The sequence below is a fragment of the Gopherus evgoodei genome, chromosome 8, assembly GCF_007399415.2.
Source record: "Gopherus evgoodei ecotype Sinaloan lineage chromosome 8, rGopEvg1_v1.p, whole genome shotgun sequence".
Classification (NCBI taxonomy): Eukaryota; Metazoa; Chordata; order Testudines; family Testudinidae; genus Gopherus; species Gopherus evgoodei.
Window position 1 is genome coordinate 22,199,947 of NC_044329.1, and position 18,484 is coordinate 22,218,430.

Sequence of the window (18,484 nt, forward strand, 5' to 3'; positions counted from 1 at the left end):
GGTGGAAGCTGGAGCTCTCCACACATGGCTCTTTTATGTGACAACATGGAAAGAACATTAAAGGTTGATGTCCAAGTTTGTCACCCAGTACTCTGACATCTGACGACAGAGTGAATCAAGGCTGTGCTTCCAGAGAAGGGTTGTAGAGGGCAGCAGAGCACTAGATGTTCTGTGCTTTGGATGGAGTATTATGGTAGATAGAAAGATGAATGTTCTAACCCCCAGTGATGTCAGATCCTAGCTGCTGCTCTGACAGCAAGTCCCAGCTGCCATTGCTGGTCAGACACATGCTAATTGTTCTGGGCAGAACTTTGGGAACAGACATCTCTCCTTCGTGGAGGCTTGTAAGTAAGCTGGAGCCTTTCAGTCAGCTGTAAGAAAAGGGTGGGGTTTGCTGCAGAGACATTCTCCCTGCTGCCAGAGACAAAGGGATCTGAACTGGTCTGTTGTAGCACACCTTCAATGTATTGCCACAACGCTATAGAGATTGGAGCCTCTAACTGCCTTAGAGAGAGAGAGGGAGGAATAATTCTGTCTTGCCATACTTCCTCTGACCCTGTTGCTATCATTCTGAGTCTCATTGGGGCAGAGATTGATAATCGGGCTAAAAAACCCCAATTGTGTGCAGAGGCAGGGGATAAAATGTCCACTAACCCTGCCCAGTTCATCTCACTGCTGTCCTGGAAGCTGCTCTCCAAAGGCAAAAGTGGGGGAGTAGCCTACTGCATTGCCTACCAGTCCAGAACTGAAGCAGCAGAGCACAGGCCATCGACCTGGCTGTATAAGGCACCTGCCCCATACTTCCACCTTTTCATGTTCTCTGTATGTATGTTTATCTTCTAGCTGTATGTTCCAGTCTATGCAGCCGATGAAGTAGGCTGTAGCCCACGAAAGCTTATTCTTAAATAAATGGGTTAGTCTCTAAGGTGCCACAAGTACTCCTGGTGTTTTTGCGGATACAGACTAACACGACTGCTACTCTGAAACCTGCCCCATAGGGGTGCATGTTGCTCTCAACTCCCCTGCCTGAGTGCCTGATTGGTTCTAGGGGGCTGCTGCTGCATACACTGAATTCCTGACTGCCTGAGCCTAGTGTCCCTTTGGAAAGGTGGATGCTGGCTCTACCTTCTTACTTGCCAGGACCATCACCTGAAGCTGCAGAGAGAGGGGACATTTGCCACAGCGTGAATGGAAGTGTAGGCAGGAAGCAGCTGGGAGTGCATGTGGAATCATGAGCTGTTCAGAGGAAGGTGCGGGGTTGCACCCAGCCGCTACTTCCCAGAGTGCCCCACAACGCCTTGGGTGTGCTTAACATGTCATTTTCCTTGCAGCATTTTTACTTTAAAGAGACAGGTCTAAGTATGTTCAGACGGTACAGACTCCAACCCAAGACATTCAGTACACTGCCATTTATCCATTTATCCCAAACGGTTGGGTAACCAGGCAGTCAGATACATGGAACGGCTATTAACTGACAGAGGGCTACACGGGGGACGCACTGTGGATTTGGATAACTAGAATTTGGGGATCAAGGGAATTCAGATAATTGGACGTGTGCTGTATTTCCTTTTCCTTTCTTGTTTTTTCTTAATTCTGGTGGAAACTTTGTATTTATTTTATTTTATTTATTTATTTTGCAGGTTTACCTGCCATGTTTGCAAACCAAGAGGTGCAACTGGTGAAACTGACTATGCACATACGGGAAAAGGGATGTCACTGTAGAACAGAAGGCCCTGATTTTTCAACTGGATGTGGGTGGGTAGAGCCCTCTGCCAGCTGCAGCACAGAGCACCAATCACTTCTCTGGGGCTCTACATATAGGGTGACCAGATCGCAAGTATGAAAAATCAGGACAGAGTGTGGGGGAGGGTAATAGGTACCTATATAAGAAAAATCCCCAAATATTGGGACTGTCCCTATAAAATCAGGACATCTAGTCACCCTATCTACATGGGCTCAGGGGTCCTCCCATGGGGATCTGCTTTAAGGGGGAGGGGAGTAGTGCTCTCTGACAAGCCCCTATCTGCCAATGAGCTCCACTGCAGTGGCCCCCTGTCCACAGGTAGCCCAGTGCAGGACCAGGGCCGCAGGTGCATTTCTCTAGCTAGCAGCCTGTTCCATTGAGATTGGGCCCTGCCGGCTGCATCCCCGTTGAATTCTGCAGCAAGCTGGAGAGAGACACAAGGGATCCAAGCGCCTCGGTGGGCCGGGTGGCTGACCTGCGGCGGGAGCGAACCGGGCTCTCCTAAGGCAGGCACGGCAATGCGTTTGCTCTGGGAGCGCGGTCCCTTTAAGAAGACCCCTCCGCAGGCTCCGGGGCTAGTGCACCATGGGATCAGCCGCACGGAGCGGCGTGGGGGCTGGGCTGCCTTGCCCACACATTGCCGCGCAGCCTTTGGCAGGAGAAGCGAGACGTACCGAGGCCCCGTGCTCAGCCTGCTGGGGTGGGGCCGCTCCCCCTTTGCCGGGGAGCAGCGTGGCTGGCGATGATTTGAGTGCACGCGCTGTATTTTTGCATTCTCTTTCTTTTGCTAGGTGCAGCCTCCTGCTCCCCTCCATCATCCATGATGGCTGAGCCGCAGCCGGTGCCCTGTGCAATGCGGCTCCTTTCAGCTGTCGCTATAGGGGTGCTACTGGCAGGTCCCTCCTCGGCTGCAGCAGGGGATGACCCGCCTGGCAAAATAGGTAGGCGCTGCTCCTTTTCACTGGAGAATGGAAGAGAGTCACTGAGATCACGACAATAGAAAAGATGAATGGGGAGGGGAGGCCAGCCAGCCAGCCACTGATCAGAAGAGACCAAGGAGTGGCAGAGTTTATGAATCTGCAGATTGCGGGGGCTAAGAGGCATTGGCAATGCTGGGGGCGGGGGGCAGAACCCAGCCTTGGAAGAGCAGTGGCTGCTGAAGGCCAGGATTCAGGGGCATCAGCAGGAGCAACAAAGGCTGCTATGATCTGGGTGGTGAAGCATTGGTTTAGTTTGACTTCTGTATGGAGGGGGCAGCTCCAGCCAGGCCAATGGGGGGTGGGGGAATTCTGCGCCTGCCTGAGGCTTGCAATTTGGAGTGGGGGTAATGGTCTCTATGCCTCACCCAAACTATGTCCATGGATGTAGCTGGGCAGGACTGGGGTGTGTGGGTGAAGCTGTGGTAGCAGCGTTGCCTGCCCAGCTCTCCGCTGTGCTGTGCTTGGTTCCAGGAAGCACATCCTGAATCCACTCCTTTCACCTGGGGGGGTAAAAGAAGAAATAACTCAGAGTATTCCAGTTCTCAGGGGGCTAGGTGCCACGGACCTGGCGAGCCGGGTTTGCTTAGTGCCCTTGTGCTTGTGGCAAAACTAGCCCTCTAGCTGTCAGGAGATTGGGACTGATCTGCTGAGTGTGCCCCAGGCAGATGACCTGTGACATATGCCCACCTGGTGTCAGTTTGCTCGTGTGTATGTCTGTTCCCCTCCTTCCCCAGCTCAGGGCTGGTTTGTAGAATGGGTCCAGTCAGTTGTTTAGCTGAATTAGTCTCTAGATAGGAGAGGCCCTCGGGCTGCTGATGGCTTGTGCTGATGCTGCTCTGTCACACTTGAGTGCGTCTGGCATTTGGTAACGGACCCCTCTGACCCTTGCTGTCCCCTCACATGGAGTTTCCCTCATCTATCCCCATCACTCAGGTTCCTCGGCCCTTCCCAGGTCTGGGACCAATTTTATTTTGATCCCAGCCTTCTTGCCGGCTCACTAGGAGCTGAGTACCTTAGGGTTGCTGCCTGGGAAGTCCTAGCCAATGCTCAAGCCCATTCCAGGGTCTCACATTACAGAGGCTGTGCTTTCTTGATCTGATGTGGTGTGTGGGGATAGTCCATGCTTTGGGGTCCCCTCTGTACAAACTGCGTCTCCCTGCGAAAGCAGCCTCCTGCAGATCTGCTACTGCGCTCTACTGTGGCCGTGGTGAAAGCTGCGGGTACGTTTGTTGTATCTAACAGGTCTATTTCCCTTGCTTCCCCACTGGCAGCCGTGGTGGGCGCCGGGATAGGTGGCTCAGCAGTGGCCTACTTCCTGCAGCAGCACTTTGGACCACACGTGCAGCTGGACGTATACGAGAAGGGCAGTGAGGGGGGCCGACTGGCCACCATCATCGTCAACAAGCAGCAGTACGAATGCGGTGGTGCCTCTATCCACTCACTCAGCCTGCACATGCAGGACTTCGTCAAGCTCCTGGGTGACTGCTGCCTCTCCCCTCTGGTGCACACGGGGAGTGGGTGGGAACCCCTCTGTCCTTGTCCCTTCCTTGGAGCTTGGGAAGAGAAGGTACTCGGTGCTGACCCTGCTCCTCAGGAGAAACCTTCTGCTCCAGCCTGCAGGGCTGGGGTGTTTGCAGTACAAATTCCCCTCTTCTCCAGACAGCTAGGCCTCCGCCTAGCTTAGGGGCCAATCATGAGTGCGGTGAGGATGGGAGGCTCAGCATCGCCAAACCCACCAGGCTGATGTGACATCCCAACGTGATGATCTGAATCCCCTTCAGAAAGGGCTGGTGTCATCGGCACTCCTGCTCCCTGACCGCTCAACCCAAGGCGGGGCGTAGATAGACCCTGGCTTGAGCTGTGTCCCTCATTCTGAGCTAGAGGGCCAGGGAGTTGCAGGGTCGGAGAGTGGTCAACAGCCTGCCCTCTGTGTTTGTTACACTCGATCCCTATCACTCCCTCATCCTGAGGGACATCACAGGACTCAGGCCTGGGATAGCAGAGGGGCACGACCAGGGCCCTGTGAGACTTGGGCTTGGAGAAGCAGGGGCTGTGGGGTCAGGATCAAGGAGCTATTGCAGTGGACCTGATAGAAGCCAGTCTTTGGGTGCAGCATCAGTGAGAGTAATGCTTGAGGAGCAGGAGTTTCTGTCACTGTGGCTAAGAGTCATGATCTGTTTTCTGTTTAGCCAACCCAGAAGCAGTGTGTGCCCCGAATTCGTGGCATCTCTCTAACAGGTCGTGTCTGTCCAGGGAACCTGAGTCCTAAAGAGCTCACGGAGTTTCACACTGTGCATGTCATTAGGGTTGAGCCCATCCAGATTTCTAGTTCTCCGAGTTTGGGGCTGTTAGGACCTAGGGTTTGGTTCGGCTCATGGTAGAGAGAAGAGCCGGTGACACTTCGCCCCATCCCTGCTCCACACGCAGGGGCGTTTTGCTGTGGGCTCGCCAGCACTTGGGCCCATCAGCAGAATCAGTGTATATAGCGAAGGCTTGTTGTCACATATGCCCCCCCCATGCTCTAGATGGCTGACTTAGCTTCTCTCTCTGTCACCCTCTGTAGGCCTGAAGCACCGACGAGAGGTGGCAGGGAAGAGCGCCATCTTCAGTGGGGAGCAGTTTGTCCTGGAGGAGACGGACTGGTACCTGCTGAACCTCTTCCGGCTCTGGTGGCATTATGGAATCAGCTTCCTCCGCCTGCAGATGTGGGTGGAGGAGGTGATGGAGAAGTTCATGAGGTATGGGATGGCTTGGCAGCATCAGTGCTTCTGAGAGGGGAGAGAGTGGATGTGGCCTTACGCTCTCAGCCCTAGGCTGGATGCTATGCCCGATTCCCCCAGGGGACTCTGTCACCAGGTGGCCAAGCTGAGAGAGGGCACGTTAGCCCTCCAGCCTCGGTACAGGGGCCGGGATGGGTGTGTGTGCTGCTCCTGACTCCGTTTCTACTCACCTCCTGCAGGATCTATAAGTACCAGGCACATGGCTATGCCTTCTCCAACCTGGAGGAGCTCCTGCGCTCGCTTGGTGGCGAAACCTTCGTCAACATGACGCAGCGCTCTGTGGCCGAGTCCCTGCTGGAGGTGGGCGTCACGCAGCGCTTCATTGACGATGTCATCGCAGCCGTCCTGCGCTCCAGCTATGGCCAGTCAGTGCTCATGCCTGCCTTCGCAGGTGAGGCCCGACTGGTCATGCCAGTGCCCTGCAATGGCCTCAGGAGCCTCCTTGGAGCCAGCAGTTGGTGCTGCTCAGTGAACCCGGGGACGCTCTGACATTGGGACATCTGAAGCCAAAGACAAGCATGTATCTCCACTGGGAGCAGGCGTCCTGGGGAAATGCCTCCCTTCCACAAATGGAGTCTAATCCCCACTGTTCCTTTTCACAGGGGCCATGTCGCTGGCAGGGGCTCAGGGCAATGCGTGGGCTGTGGAAGGCGGCAACAAGCTGGTGTGTTCGGGTTTGCTGAAGCTAACTAAGGCCAACGTGATCCAGGCCAGGGTGACAGGTGTCTCTCTGCACAGCTCAGGTGAGCCAGCTGGGCCTCCTGGCTCCTGCCTTCGCGGGGGGTGGGGAGGGGAAGTTGACATTGGGGACTGTATATCTGCCAATGGGGCAGGAGCTGAGTCTGTAGGGCTAGGGGCTTCAGTGGGGTAGGGGTATCTTTAGGACTAGTGCATTTCCCTCTTGCCTTTGGATTGAGGGGCACAAGCAGAGCAGTGGGGGGAGCAGAGAGCAGAAAATAGCAGATCTGCTGATAGGATGCAGAGGGCTGAGAGGCCCCAGATTTCCTTCTCCTCTGCCATCCCACAGCCCTCTGCCTTTGCCGTTTCCCCCTGCTCTGCCCATTTGCGTCTGTTAGGTTTGGGTGGATGCCTTCTTCCTGTGCTGTCATGGTATCATAAAGCATTGATGTGAGGGTGCCTGGGATGAGTCACGCTGAGAATGCCACACCCCCGCAGGGCAGACTGCAAGAAACAGGGCAGACACTCCTCAAAACTGGTGGTTTATTCTAGGGCTGTCAAGCGATTTAAAAAAATTAATCGCACTGTTAAGCAATAATAGAATGCCATTTATTTAAGTATTTTTGGATATTTTTCTACATTTTCAAATATATTGACTTCAATTACAACACAGAATACAAAGTGTACAGTGCTCACTTTATATTTATTTTTATTACTAATATTTGCACTATAAAAAACAAAAGAGATAGTATATTTCAATTCATCACTGCATTAATATAAATATTGTAGTGCAATCTCTTTACCGCATTCCTGTCGGATTTGGGAAAGCACGTCAGATGCTTAAACCTTGGGTCAAGTGCTGTATCTATCCGTAGAAATCTCACAACCTTCTTTGCGTTTTGTCAAATCTGCTGTGAAAGCGTTCTTAAAACAAATGTGCTGGGTCATTATCCAAGACTGCTATAACATGAAATATATGGCAGAATGTGGGTAAAACAGAACAGGAGACATTGTTCTCCCCCAAGAGTTCAGTCACAAATTTAATTAACACATTTTTTTTTAATGAGCAATATCAACATGGAAGTATGTCCTCTGGAATGGTGGCCGAAGTATAAAGGGGCATATAGCTTATATGGCATGTAAATACGTTGCAATGCCAGCTACAAAAGTGCTGTGCAAACACTTGTTCTAACTTTCTGGTGACATTGTAAATAAGGAGCAGGCAGCAGTATATCCTGTAAATGTAAACAAACTTATTTGTCTTAGTAATTGGCTGAACAAGAAGTAGGACTGAGTGGACTTGTAGGCTCTAAAGTTTTACATTGTTTTGTTTTTGAGTGCAGTTATGTAACAAAAAAATCTACATTTGTAAGTTACACTTTCGTGATAAAGAGATTGCCCTACAGTACTCCTATGAGGTGAATGGCTGTGGCTGGACAGGTCTGTGGCGAGGGAGAGATGTGAAATGGGAGGCTGCAGTGCAGACCTCTCACACCAGAGGGTGCAGTGAGGCTAGCATGTGGCTCCAAAGCTCTGTGCTGAAATAGTGGAGAGCTCTGGCATCTCTGTGGCAGCCGGCGTTTCTCCAGTCCCTGAGGAGGGAGACTGTTGCCCCATCCCCGTCTGCTGCCATGGGAAAGAGAATGTTTATTGATCAGCTGCAGTTTGTCTCCTTTCCTCAGGGACCCTGTGTTGCCCAATAGGTCTGCCAGGTCACTCCCCAGGACTGGAATGGGGACATGGAGGAGGGGGGGTGTTGCAGTCTAATAGTGAGATACAGTGGGAGTCGGGAGGGGGAGGGCACTGGACTGGAATAGCAGGGAGCTGCAGGTCAGCACTGAGGTGCATTGGCAGAGCTGAACTGGGCTGCAGGTCAGGATGTAGAGCAGGGAGCGTGCCCAATGCTTTGCCTGGCTTGTGCCTGGCTTGCTTGTGCTGTCAGTGCTCCCATCTTCCTGAGCGGTGAACCCAGTGCTGTTGGCAAATGATGCTCTGGGCCCTGGGCTGGTGGCTGTACTGAGTCTCCGTGCTGTCCCTTTGCAGACGGGAAAGCCCTGTACCAGGTGCGCTACGAGGACGATGAAGGCCAAGGTTCGGCCTTTTACGACATGGTGGTTATCGCTACGCCACTGCATTCTGGCAGGAGCAACATCACCTTTGAGAACTTTGACCCCGCCATCACTGACTTCCCAGGCTCCTTCCATCCCACCATCACCTCCGTCGTCCATGGCTACCTCAACTCCTCCTACTTTGGCTTCCCTGACCCCAAGCTCTTCCCCTTTGCTAGCATCCTCACCACTGACTCCCCTGACCTCTTCTTCAAAGCTATGGACAACATCTGCCCCGTCAATATCTCAGGCGCCTTCCGGCGCAAGCAGCCCCAGGAGGCTGCCATCTGGCGAGTCCTCTCCCAGCAGCCCCTGGACAAGCAACAGCTGAAGACCCTCTTCCGCTCCTACTATTCAGTCCAGGTGACGGAATGGCAGGCTTATCCCCACTATGACTCCACCAAAAGCATCCCGCCCATCATCCTCCACGACAACCTCTTCTACCTCAACGGTGTGGAATGGGTGGCCAGCTCCATGGAAATGGCTGCCGTGGCAGCTAAGAATGTGGCGCTCCTGGCATACAACCGGTGGTACCAGGACCTGGAGAAGATTGACCAGAAGGACTTGATGCAAAAGGTGAAAACTGAACTGTGACATGAGGGGGGCTGCTGGGGAGCTGGCCTGGAGCCTCTTCATTTACTAGCCTGCTGAGGATTTATTGTTGGGGGAGAGACCACTGGATTTCTGGATGAGAGGAGAGGAGGGTCTGACCAATGAGTTCCTTGTATGTTGTTGCCTTCAGTAACACCGCCCCTGCACCACCCTGTGGCGCTATTGCCAGGTGCCTGCTATAGGCATCAATGCTCAGGCTTCCTCCCTACCCAGCCAGCACCAGGGAGGGGTGAGGAGGGAACCTATGCTCATTGCCTGTGAACTGCCAGCCAGGACCCATTTCAGATCCTAAGTTGGGCTGGGGCTGTGCATCCTTAACAATGGCCAGTGCTGAGGATGGGGTGGGATGTGCAAATCCATTCTCTGGTCACTTATCTGGGGCTCGAGCGTGGGATCCCATGAGACTTTCAAGGGGTGAGACCTGATGATGGCAAGAGCAGATGGGGCCTAAAATATATGGCCACGTGCCTTGGGCCCTTACCCATATGGGGCCACGTACCGTGGGCACAGATCCAGAGGTGGATATGGACCTTCGAGTATGACCCACCTGGCAAGACCCAGCTATCTTATAGAGCACTGCTGAGTCTAGGCAACTGCCTGTCCACAGCATTTCCTGGGCAGGACTCCCCTGGCTCGCAGTGCAGTTGGACTCCTTGCTCTAGCTGCCGGGGTAGTCCTCAGTCCTTGCAAGGCCAGTGCTGGACCCAACACTCAGGTCTTGGCAGGTACGTGGTTCTCCAGCTGCGACCAGGTCTGTGCTTTGTATGACTAGTGGGTCCCTCTCAGCTTCTCACCAAGAGCTGCTCTTGCTATGTTAACCAGGCCCATCAGCTCCCCTCTAAATGCAGGCAGGGCAGGGGCTGGGGGGAGCTGCCAGCTAGAGGGGCCGACGGTGCAGCAGCCACAAGGCCCGCTCACCTCCTCTCTAGAAGCATGACCTACAAACCCCTTTCCCAGCACTAACCTTGACCCCTTTGGGCCTTGCTAGGCTCTCTAAGCCCATGCGTTGGGGACAGACTGAACGCACACTCAGGAAGCGCTGTAGCGGCTGGCGGTCCTTGGCAGGTTCCCTGGGGCAGAGGGATTGATGCTCGGTTTAAGACGGGTTTTCAACCTTTCTTGAATCATGTCGCCTGAATCTTAAAAAAAAAACAAACCAACAGAGTAATCTAGAGGGAACTGGGGCCATTAATACACTGATTCCAATAAAGGGGTTTCTGCTTGTAGTAAATCAGTGCTTTGATCTGCTGTCCAACTGTGCAAAGACTAGAAAACCTTTTAAAAGCATGTCCCTTAATATCCACCCAGTGTTCAGGGCAGTATTTCTCGGTTTCAGCATTGAAGACCCTGTATGCTCTGTCACAACACGCACTGAATTGACCCGGATGCCGCTCTTTCAGACAGGAATGGCTGGGTCGGACGTCAGTGCGTGGCGTTGTGACCCCATGAGTGAGGGGAAAAGGCTAGCAGTGCTGCCTGCAAAGTTAGATGTGCGGTGCCCCCTGGCTGAGAGCTGCTTGTGAGCTGAGTGAAAGCTCTCCTTGTGGAGGCCACATGGCTCTGGGAAGTCTCACCCACCAGCCCAGGGCGGCCCTGTGGCCCCGATGAGTTGAGACTGCTCTGCTGGCTGGCTGGATAGGCCCTGTGGTAACAGAGATGGAAACTGGTCAGCAGCATCCCCAATGGAGGGGGGCTGAGGAATAGTTTTGGGGGAAGAGTTCAGTTTTTTGGGACTAGAAGAAAAGGATTAGCACCCCCTTCTGGCTCCCTGAGGAATGGCCAGCCCCACTGTGGGAGGGTGGCCTGTGAGCTGGGGCTGGTGTGCCGGAGGAGAAGTAGATGCCAAGGAGCCAGGTTTGTTTGGCTGAGGAACGGTGCCAGCAAATTATGGTAAGGGATGCGCTCTATTGTCAGTCTCCAGCGCTGTCTCTGAAGTGCAGAGCAGAGCAGGTAACCTGCCAACCACAGCTCCAGCAGGGCCAAGGCACGAGGGGTCCTGCCTCTCTTCTGACCTTCCCCATTAAAGCTCCCAGGCTGTTTGGGCTGGTGGCTTGCTTGCTGTACCCAGAGGAGCTGGGCTGGCTCTGGGGGGGACAGTGACTGAGGTGGGGATGGGGTGATGGCCATCACCTCTTCCTTGTGGGAGAATTACTTTCCTCGGTAGAAACAGGGAGCTAGTGCTCTGTATCAAGACTGCCTGGCCCAGGGCACTGGCCAAGCCTTTCCCCATGTGTACAATAGGTACCACAATACCGGTGGAGAGGCCGAGTTGGTCAGTGTCTGTGAAGGGCTGTGGCGCTGCTGAAGGTTACCCCAGCTCAGGCTCATCATGCAGATGCTGCCACTTTAACCAGGGCCAGCCAGATTTTGTCTGTTTTTCAGTATCCCTCCCTGAACAGCAGGGGTGGGGTAGCTGCAGGAGACCCTGTGTTCTTTGAGGGGGCAGTAGCAGGGCCTGGTGCCATTGTTCTGTTGATGGATACTGCAGAGGGCGTTGAAGAGGCTGGCAAAGGGGACATGGGCTCTGATCAGCCTGGAGAGGAGGGATTGACACCCCCACTGTGCCGAGGGGCAGTCTTGTCTAGTGCCCAAAGACCAGCCAGGAACCAGCCCCTTCCCTGTGCTGCCTGGCTCTGTACCTGAACCAGGCTTACCTGGGGTGAGAGGCCAATGCTGTGACCCCCTTCCACTCCCAGCTGTCTTCTGACCCCATCCTCGACCTCTCCTGCCCTGCTCCTGGGGGCTAGTATGCTCCATGTATGGCTGGACATGGCAGCCTTCTCCAGGGGGTCCTGCCCCTCCCCAAGGGGTGATTTCTACGGTGGGCTTCCCACTCGTTAGCACACACTGCCCTTGGAAGGCAGCAAAAGCCCTTAGGCCCTTGGCACCCAGCCAGGCTTCCTGCTCCAACCCGGACCCTGCTATCGGGTGTTCCAGTGGGGCCAGGCCCCCTCCCAGTGGCACTGAGATAAGGCAAGTTCCTCAGCTGGGTGCAGCCCAACAGGGGTGGCAGGAGCCAGGGAGCCTGGAATTTCAGAGACAGCATCTGCTGCTGGGGCTTAGGTTCAGCAGACATGTCCCCTCCCCAATGATCAGCTGCTGGCAGTGGCCCACAGCAGCCCTGGCTTGTGCTCTCACCAACACCTGGCAGGTCAGAGAGTTGTGGAATCAGCTGCAGTGCATTGTACTCCCATCAAATACAACCCCCGCCCTCCCCTGCAGACCTGAGGTGGGTGCAGGGCTAGCCTGGCCACAGACTGGATCTCCTGAGCTGATGCTGCTGGGAGCTATAGGGGGAAATCAGGCCAGGAGCAGCTGCCTCTCCTGGCCTCTGCCTGAGGTGGTTCGGGACCTGCCCATGAAATGTTGCCTCTCTTCTGGTCATGCTGCCTGGTTGTGAGAAGGGGCAGCCCCTTGGGCTCGGTGGACCAGTTAGCCTGAATGGCAGTGCAGCAAATGCAAGTGTGCGGACAGGAGCCCAGAACTGAGCGGCTGCTGAGCAAGGGAAGCAGGTGACAAGCGGCAGCCAATGGGGCTGAAGTGCTGTCTTGAGGGGCACGGGGAGTGGGAGTGGCAGTTGCCATTCACAGCTCCCAAGCCTTGCAGAAGTGGAGCCCTGCATGGCAAACATCCCCATCTTCCCCCCGCCCCTCCCCCACATTCTTCTGCTTGAGGAGCTAGCTTGGGGCGAGGGGGTTGCAGGATGGCTTTCCTTCCAGGGCCCAGCTGCAGAGCTAGCACAGCACACGTGGCACCCCAAAGAGCAGGGCCTTACAGCAGTTGCTCATGCTGGAGGCCAGCTAGGGATATGTGGACGCAAAAACCATCTCTAGTCCAAGCAGCTGCCTCCTTGCTTCAGATTCCCACCCCCCCTACACACACACTGTGCTTGTGCCTTGACCACCCCTCGCGAGAGAGGCTTGGTGGGCACTGGCTGGGGCCCTTGCCAAATGGATCCAGCAAGAGGAGGACGCTGGTCAGACGAGAGCTGGTGTCCATACACGGAGGCTGGGGGTTTGGTGCTGCCAGCATGGAATGAGGGTGAGAGGACCCTCTTGTCATCAGAAGATGCAGGTGCAGCCCACGGCAATGGTCTCCATGACCATCTTGTACTCCTTGTGGCACCTCTTCTTCTTCTTCTTGCGGGTCTTGGTTCCTGAGCCCTCAGGGGGGTGGCACAGGAGCCGGCGGACGGGCAGCTTGCTGTAGATAGGGATGCTGACGATGGTGCGGTCCTCCTGCATTGTGAAGGGGTTGATGCAGCCGGTGCAGAGGCACTGAGCCTCTGGGATGTCTGCTGGGATCCGCATTGCATCATGGTTTATACTAGGGAAGAGGGAGAGCATGAGGCTGACGGAGCCTGTAGGGGAAAGCAGGGACACGGGTGGGAGTGCAGGCCACTTGCACACAGAGGTGCCTTGGACGAGTGTGTGCGTGTGTGAGAGCAGGCAGTGCCTGTACACAGGGAAGGGGGAATACGTGCCGCAGTAACACGTGTAGAAATGAGTCTGCACCAGGCTCTGCCTGTGCATGGGGAGATGCCCGTGCATGAACCAGTGGGCACCCATGTTGGAATGCCCACACATGGAGGAATGGGGTCATATAGGGCAATGGACACATGGATGCTCAGGGATGCAGATCACTCACTCAGTGCAATCACTGCCCAATGGAACAGCATCCATAGGGGTTCTCCACTTGGTTAGTGCCCATTAGGTTCCCTTCACAGTAGAGCCTTGTTCCTTTGTGGTGCTGGTGAGAGCCCTACCCTGGGAGTGCCAGTCCCCAGGGGCCCTTTTCCCTGCAGTCTCACCTGTAGGTCCACGGAGACAGACTCCTCTTATTGGACCTCCAGAGCCTCAGGTTGACCTGACACTTGCTGTCGGCTGGCTCCGAGCTGTTCCGCAGCTGGCTCACCATCTCCTGGATGCTCTGTTCGTAATCTTCCAACTGGGTGTAGGAGCTGTCTGCTGCTGAGATCATGGCGTTCCTCTTCAGCACGGGGTCGGGGCCGGGTGTCTGGGCCTCCGGCAGCTGGACCTCATCCCTACCCGCTCCTTTCCTCTTTCCTTTTGCTTCCTTGCTATGGTCCTTGGGTTCGGTGGTAGCAGCCCACGTGAAGGAGACAGAGAGAGCGCAGAAGAGAAGCTGAGAAGGAAGCCAGGACAAGGCGTGACTCTCCAGGCACGGGCCAGCACTGGGAATACTTCCAGCCAGCCCATTCTGGGCTGGCGCTGGGGCCCAGGGATGTTATGTTCAAAGGGAACAATATTCTATCATAGGAATCGCCAACCCTACCAGGGCTGGAACATCCCAGAGGGGCATCAGTGCAGGGCAGTATGGGGTCCGGTGGTAAAAACAGGCCAGGACAGCAGGACTCCTGTGTTCCCTTCCTGAGTGCCACAGCCTTGTTGGGTGACCCTGAGTGAGGCCACCATGGTTATAGAGGGTCTCTACACAAACATTCCACCTACAGATGGAATACAAGCTGTCAGGAACAGTATCCCTGATGATGCCACAGCACAACTGGTTGCTGAGCTCTGTGCCTTTATCCTCACACACAACTATTTCAAATTTGACGACAATATATATCTCCAGATCAGTGGCACCGCTATGGGTGCCCGCATGGCCCCACAATATGTCAATATTTTTATGGCCGACCTGGAACAACGCTTCCTCAGCTCTCGTCCACTCACGCCCCTTCTCTATCTACGCTACATTGATGACATCTTCATCATCTGGACCCATGGGAAGGAGGCTCTGGAAAAATTCCACCATGATTTCAACAGCTTCCACCCCACCATCAACCTCAGCTTAGACCAATCTACATGGGAGGTCCACTTCCTAGACACCACGGTGCAAATAAGTGATGGTCACATTAACACCACCCTATACCAAAAACCTACCGACCGCTAAGCCTACCTTCATGCCTCCAGCTTCCATCCTGGGCACACCACACGATCCATTGTCTACAGCCAAGCACTGAGGTACAACCGCATCTGCTCTAGCCCCTCAGACAGAGACCAACACCTACAAAATCTCCACCAAGCATTCTCAAAACTACAATACCCACATGAGGAAATAAGGAAATGGATCAACAGAGCCAGACATGTACCCAGAAGCCTCCTACTGCAAGACAAACCCAAGAAAGAAACCAACAGGACTCCACTGGCCATCGCATACAGTCCCCAGCTGAAACCCCTTCAATGCATCATCAGGGATCTACAACCCATCCTGGACAATGATCCCACACTTCCACAGGCTTTGGGTGGCAGGCCAGTCCTCACCTACAGGCAGCCTGCCAACCTGAAGCATATTCTCACCAGTAACTGCACACCGCACCATAGGAACTCTAGCTCAGGGACAAATCCATGCAACAAACCTCGATGCCAACTCTGCCCACATATCTACACCAGCGACACCATCACAGGATCTATCCAGATCAGCCACACCGTCACCGGTTCATTCATCTGCACGTCCACCAATGTAATATACGCCATCATATGCCAGCAGTGCCCCTCTGCTATGTACATCGGCCAAACTGGACAGTCTCTACGGAAAAGGATAAATGGACACAAATCAGATATTAGGAATGGCAATATACAAAAACCTGTAGGAGAACACTTCAACCTCCCTGGCCACACAATAGCAGATCTTAAGGTGGCCATCCTGCAGCAAAAAAACTTCAGGACCAGACTTCAAAGAGAAACTGCTGAGCTTCAGTTCATCTGCAGATTAGACACCCTCAGCTCAGGATTAAACAAAGACTGTGAATGGCTTGCCAATTACAAAACCAGTTTCTCCTCCCTTGGTTTTCACACCTCAACTGCTAGAAGAGGGCCTCATCCTCCCTGACTGAACTGACCTCGTTATCTCTAGCTTGCTTCTTGCTTGCATATGTATACCTGCCCCTGGAAATTTCCACTACATGCATCCGACGAAGTGGATATTCACCCACGAAAGCTCATGCTCCAAAACGTCTGTTAGTCTATAAGGTGCCACAGGATTCTTTGCTGCCTTTACAGATCCAAACTAACACGGCTACCCCTCTGCTACTCAACCTCTCTGTGCTTCAGTAAAGGGGGCAAATTAGACAGATTCTCCTTTGTAACCGGCTTGCAGGCGGGGATTCCAGCAATGATCGTGTCTGGGGGGAGATTGCCCTGTGGAATCTAAGCTCCTGGGGGTGGTGTTTCCTGTAAGGTGGTAACCTCATGTGCCCCCTATGCTGGCTGGGTACATGGGGCAGCTGACTGGCTCAGCCTTGCTCCTGATTACCAGCAGCTGGCAGCGTTTCCAGTGTGCTAGTGAGGAGAGCACCACGATGGCAGTTCCAGAGCTAGGTTGGCTGAATAGCTGCTTGTTGCAAGTGCCCTGAGTGTTGAAATGATGGAGGGGGGAGGCCGTTTGCAGAAAGTCAGGACAAACTCCCTAGTGAGCTGGACAGGCTGGGGGGAGGGGACTATCCCTCATGTCGGGTCGGTTTACTAATGGGATTGAAAAGGTTTCTCTCTGTTTTTCCTCTAAGGCCAATGCAAACAGAGCTTTGGTCTGTTTGTTTCCTTAGCCACCGTTTGCAGGACTGGCATGGCAGAAACCTGGAGGAGGAAATGATTACGGAGAGACAGCGGCCAGTCTAGCTTCCCTGGTGAAATGCAAAAGGGTAAATTCACCATGGCAAGTCAGCGGTGAACACCTGCCATGCTAAAGACTGGTAGTGACACAGGGATGTGTGGTGCACATCTGCAATTCCCACCCTCATGCCACCTCTAGCGGGCTGCTTGTCCTCATAAAAAGTGGGGAGGGGGATTCTGGGTGTTGTACCTGCAGGGGCTACAGCAGAATATTACATCAACTCAGCTGGATGACTCAAGAGTGTGAAGGATCCACAGCCAGATTGATGTAGTTGAACGATAGCTACCCCTTGAGGGGGCAGTGGATTTGCTGCCGTGCCTGGAGAACCCCTCCCACTGCTGCAGCACACGTCTACGCTGAAGCGTTGTGCCGCTGCGATGTTCTGAGGGGAGGCTTAGCCTGGGATACGCTGACGCTCTGGAGCCACTGGTGCAAACCCTGATAGGGACAACGCCCCCACCCCTGGGGAGGCTGCCTGATCCCTCATCTCTCATAGGTAGATCAAGTGAGCTGTGTGCAGCTTCCTATGTCTTCACTGCTAGCCCCCCAGCCCGTTTGTTGTGTATGGGTGTTCTAGCCATGCTAGGAAAAGGTATTTCCATTCTCCCTGCCCCTTGAATAAAATGCACTTCCCCTCCCTAGCTTACTGCTGTGCTTTGTTGGGTGGACTATTTTGTCCCCCACCCCAGAGGTGGCTGCATTGCTGTCGGGAATCTGCATGTGTGTAGGGCTTGCAGACCGTTAAAGTGCGTTGGAGTAGACATACTGAATAATCATTAGGCAAACCCTCCTGGATTTCCTTCCCCGCCCCCATGACCTCTTGTGTCTCCTCCCTAGCACTCCATTCTGTGGTTGTTCCTTGTGCTGTCAAGGGAGTGCCAGGGTACCTGAGCCCCCAGGAACTGGACTACTGAGGTACCTGCCCTGTGTCCTAAAAAGATGCCGTTCTCCTGGCACAGTACATGACCTGAGTTGTCTCTCCTCTGTCTGGTGTGAGCCAGTGCTTTACCCTTTGGCCATTCACCTCTGCTCCCTCCCTTCCTGTCTCTGGCCCAGTCACAGTGCAGGGCTCTCTGGCAATGTATCTCACGCTTCTCCCTGCAGGAACCTGCTCCATCCTTAAAGGGCAGGGCAAGCTGCCCAACAGCAAACAAAGCCACCATTTCTACATATAGTGTCCAGTTGCAACTGGACACAGGAGTCGTCTTCACTCCCTGTGCTAAACTCATGGGTTGTGACATTGTGCCCAGATAAACAGCTGCCATGCCCCACTTCAGAGGTGGCTGCATTTCATTGCTGGGTGCCATGATTCCTACATGTGTCTTAGCTTGCAGAGTGCTTGGGATCCTTGGGGCTGAAAGGAGCTCTCTAAATGCAAGTCGTTCTCTAGGCAGGAGCTATCACGCTGGCCTCTTTGCACTGGACTCTCTGCAGCCCACAGGCTCTGTGGCTGTTTTGTCCCAGCTATGCCAGGCGTGGGGAGCAATAACTCATCCAGGCAGAGCGCCTGTTTCCAAAGCAAACAAACCCAACCAGCCCTTAATAAACAGAGCTTAAATAAAAAGCACCACGTTTAGTGAAAGCAGCCCAGGCACCTACCAGGGATGGAGCCCAGTCCATGGCAGAGGGCGACTCGGAGAATCCTTGCCGCAGTGTGACGGGAACAGGGTGAACCAGGCGATTTAAAAAGGAAAGCACCAGCCCCTAATCTCTGCAGTGCCTGGGGGTGGGTATGGCAGCACAATGAGCTTTCCCCAGGTGCCAGCATGGATGTTGACAGAGGGACAATGGCTGGTGTTGTCTGGTGCTGCAGGCAGAACGTGGGCTCCTCATGGCCCACGTGCACTTTGCTGACAGCCTGAGCTTACGGGCTGTGTTTGCTTAAATACCTGCTACCCAGCACCGGGGCAGGCTGAAGGCAAAGTCCCCTGGGAGAACTTTGGAAAGGGT

General features: G+C 54.2%; 2 protein-coding genes across 3 annotated transcripts; one reads left to right on the forward strand and one right to left on the reverse strand.

Moving 5' to 3' along the window:
- Positions 1 to 950: 950 nt before the first annotated feature.
- On the forward strand, positions 951 to 10,902 carry PCYOX1L (prenylcysteine oxidase 1 like). 2 transcript variants are annotated; one of them, XM_030573299.1, is made up of 7 exons: positions 951 to 1,759; positions 2,536 to 2,685; positions 3,996 to 4,202; positions 5,288 to 5,462; positions 5,684 to 5,895; positions 6,107 to 6,247; positions 8,226 to 10,902. In XM_030573299.1, the coding sequence occupies exons 1-7, from the start codon at positions 1,750 to 1,752 to the stop codon at positions 8,882 to 8,884; spliced, it is 1,554 nt and encodes a 517-aa protein (XP_030429159.1). In that variant the 5' UTR covers positions 951 to 1,749; the 3' UTR covers positions 8,885 to 10,902. The 2 variants fall into 2 exon arrangements, with proteins under 2 accessions (XP_030429159.1, XP_030429160.1); XM_030573300.1 differs by having other exon boundaries at positions 951 to 1,755; positions 8,226 to 10,642.
- Positions 10,903 to 11,043: 141 nt separating this feature from the next.
- IL17B (interleukin 17B) lies at positions 11,044 to 18,195 on the reverse strand. Its single transcript, XM_030573301.1, has 3 exons — positions 18,134 to 18,195; positions 13,713 to 14,047; positions 11,044 to 13,228 (listed from the first exon to the last, which is right to left on the reverse strand). The coding sequence occupies exons 1-3, from the start codon at positions 18,152 to 18,154 to the stop codon at positions 12,964 to 12,966; spliced, it is 621 nt and encodes a 206-aa protein (XP_030429161.1). The 5' UTR covers positions 18,155 to 18,195; the 3' UTR covers positions 11,044 to 12,963.
- Between the last annotated feature and the right edge of the window lie 289 nt (positions 18,196 to 18,484).

Excerpts from the sequence above, each read along its gene's own strand:
- PCYOX1L (XM_030573299.1), top strand. Across the intron at positions 4,203-5,287 it reads GGACTTCGTCAAGCTCCTGG|GCCTGAAGCACCGACGAGAG; the intron begins GTGACTGCTGCC and ends CACCCTCTGTAG. Across the intron at positions 5,896-6,106 it reads GCTCATGCCTGCCTTCGCAG|GGGCCATGTCGCTGGCAGGG; the intron begins GTGAGGCCCGAC and ends TCCTTTTCACAG.
- IL17B (XM_030573301.1), bottom strand. The coding sequence starts at position 18,154 with ATGGACTGGGCTCCATCCCTG. Across the intron at positions 14,048-18,133 it reads TGGACTGGGCTCCATCCCTG|CTTCTCTTCTGCGCTCTCTC; the intron begins GTAGGTGCCTGG and ends CTTCCTTCTCAG. Across the intron at positions 13,229-13,712 it reads CTGTCTCCGTGGACCTACAG|TATAAACCATGATGCAATGC; the intron begins GTGAGACTGCAG and ends CCTCTTCCCTAG.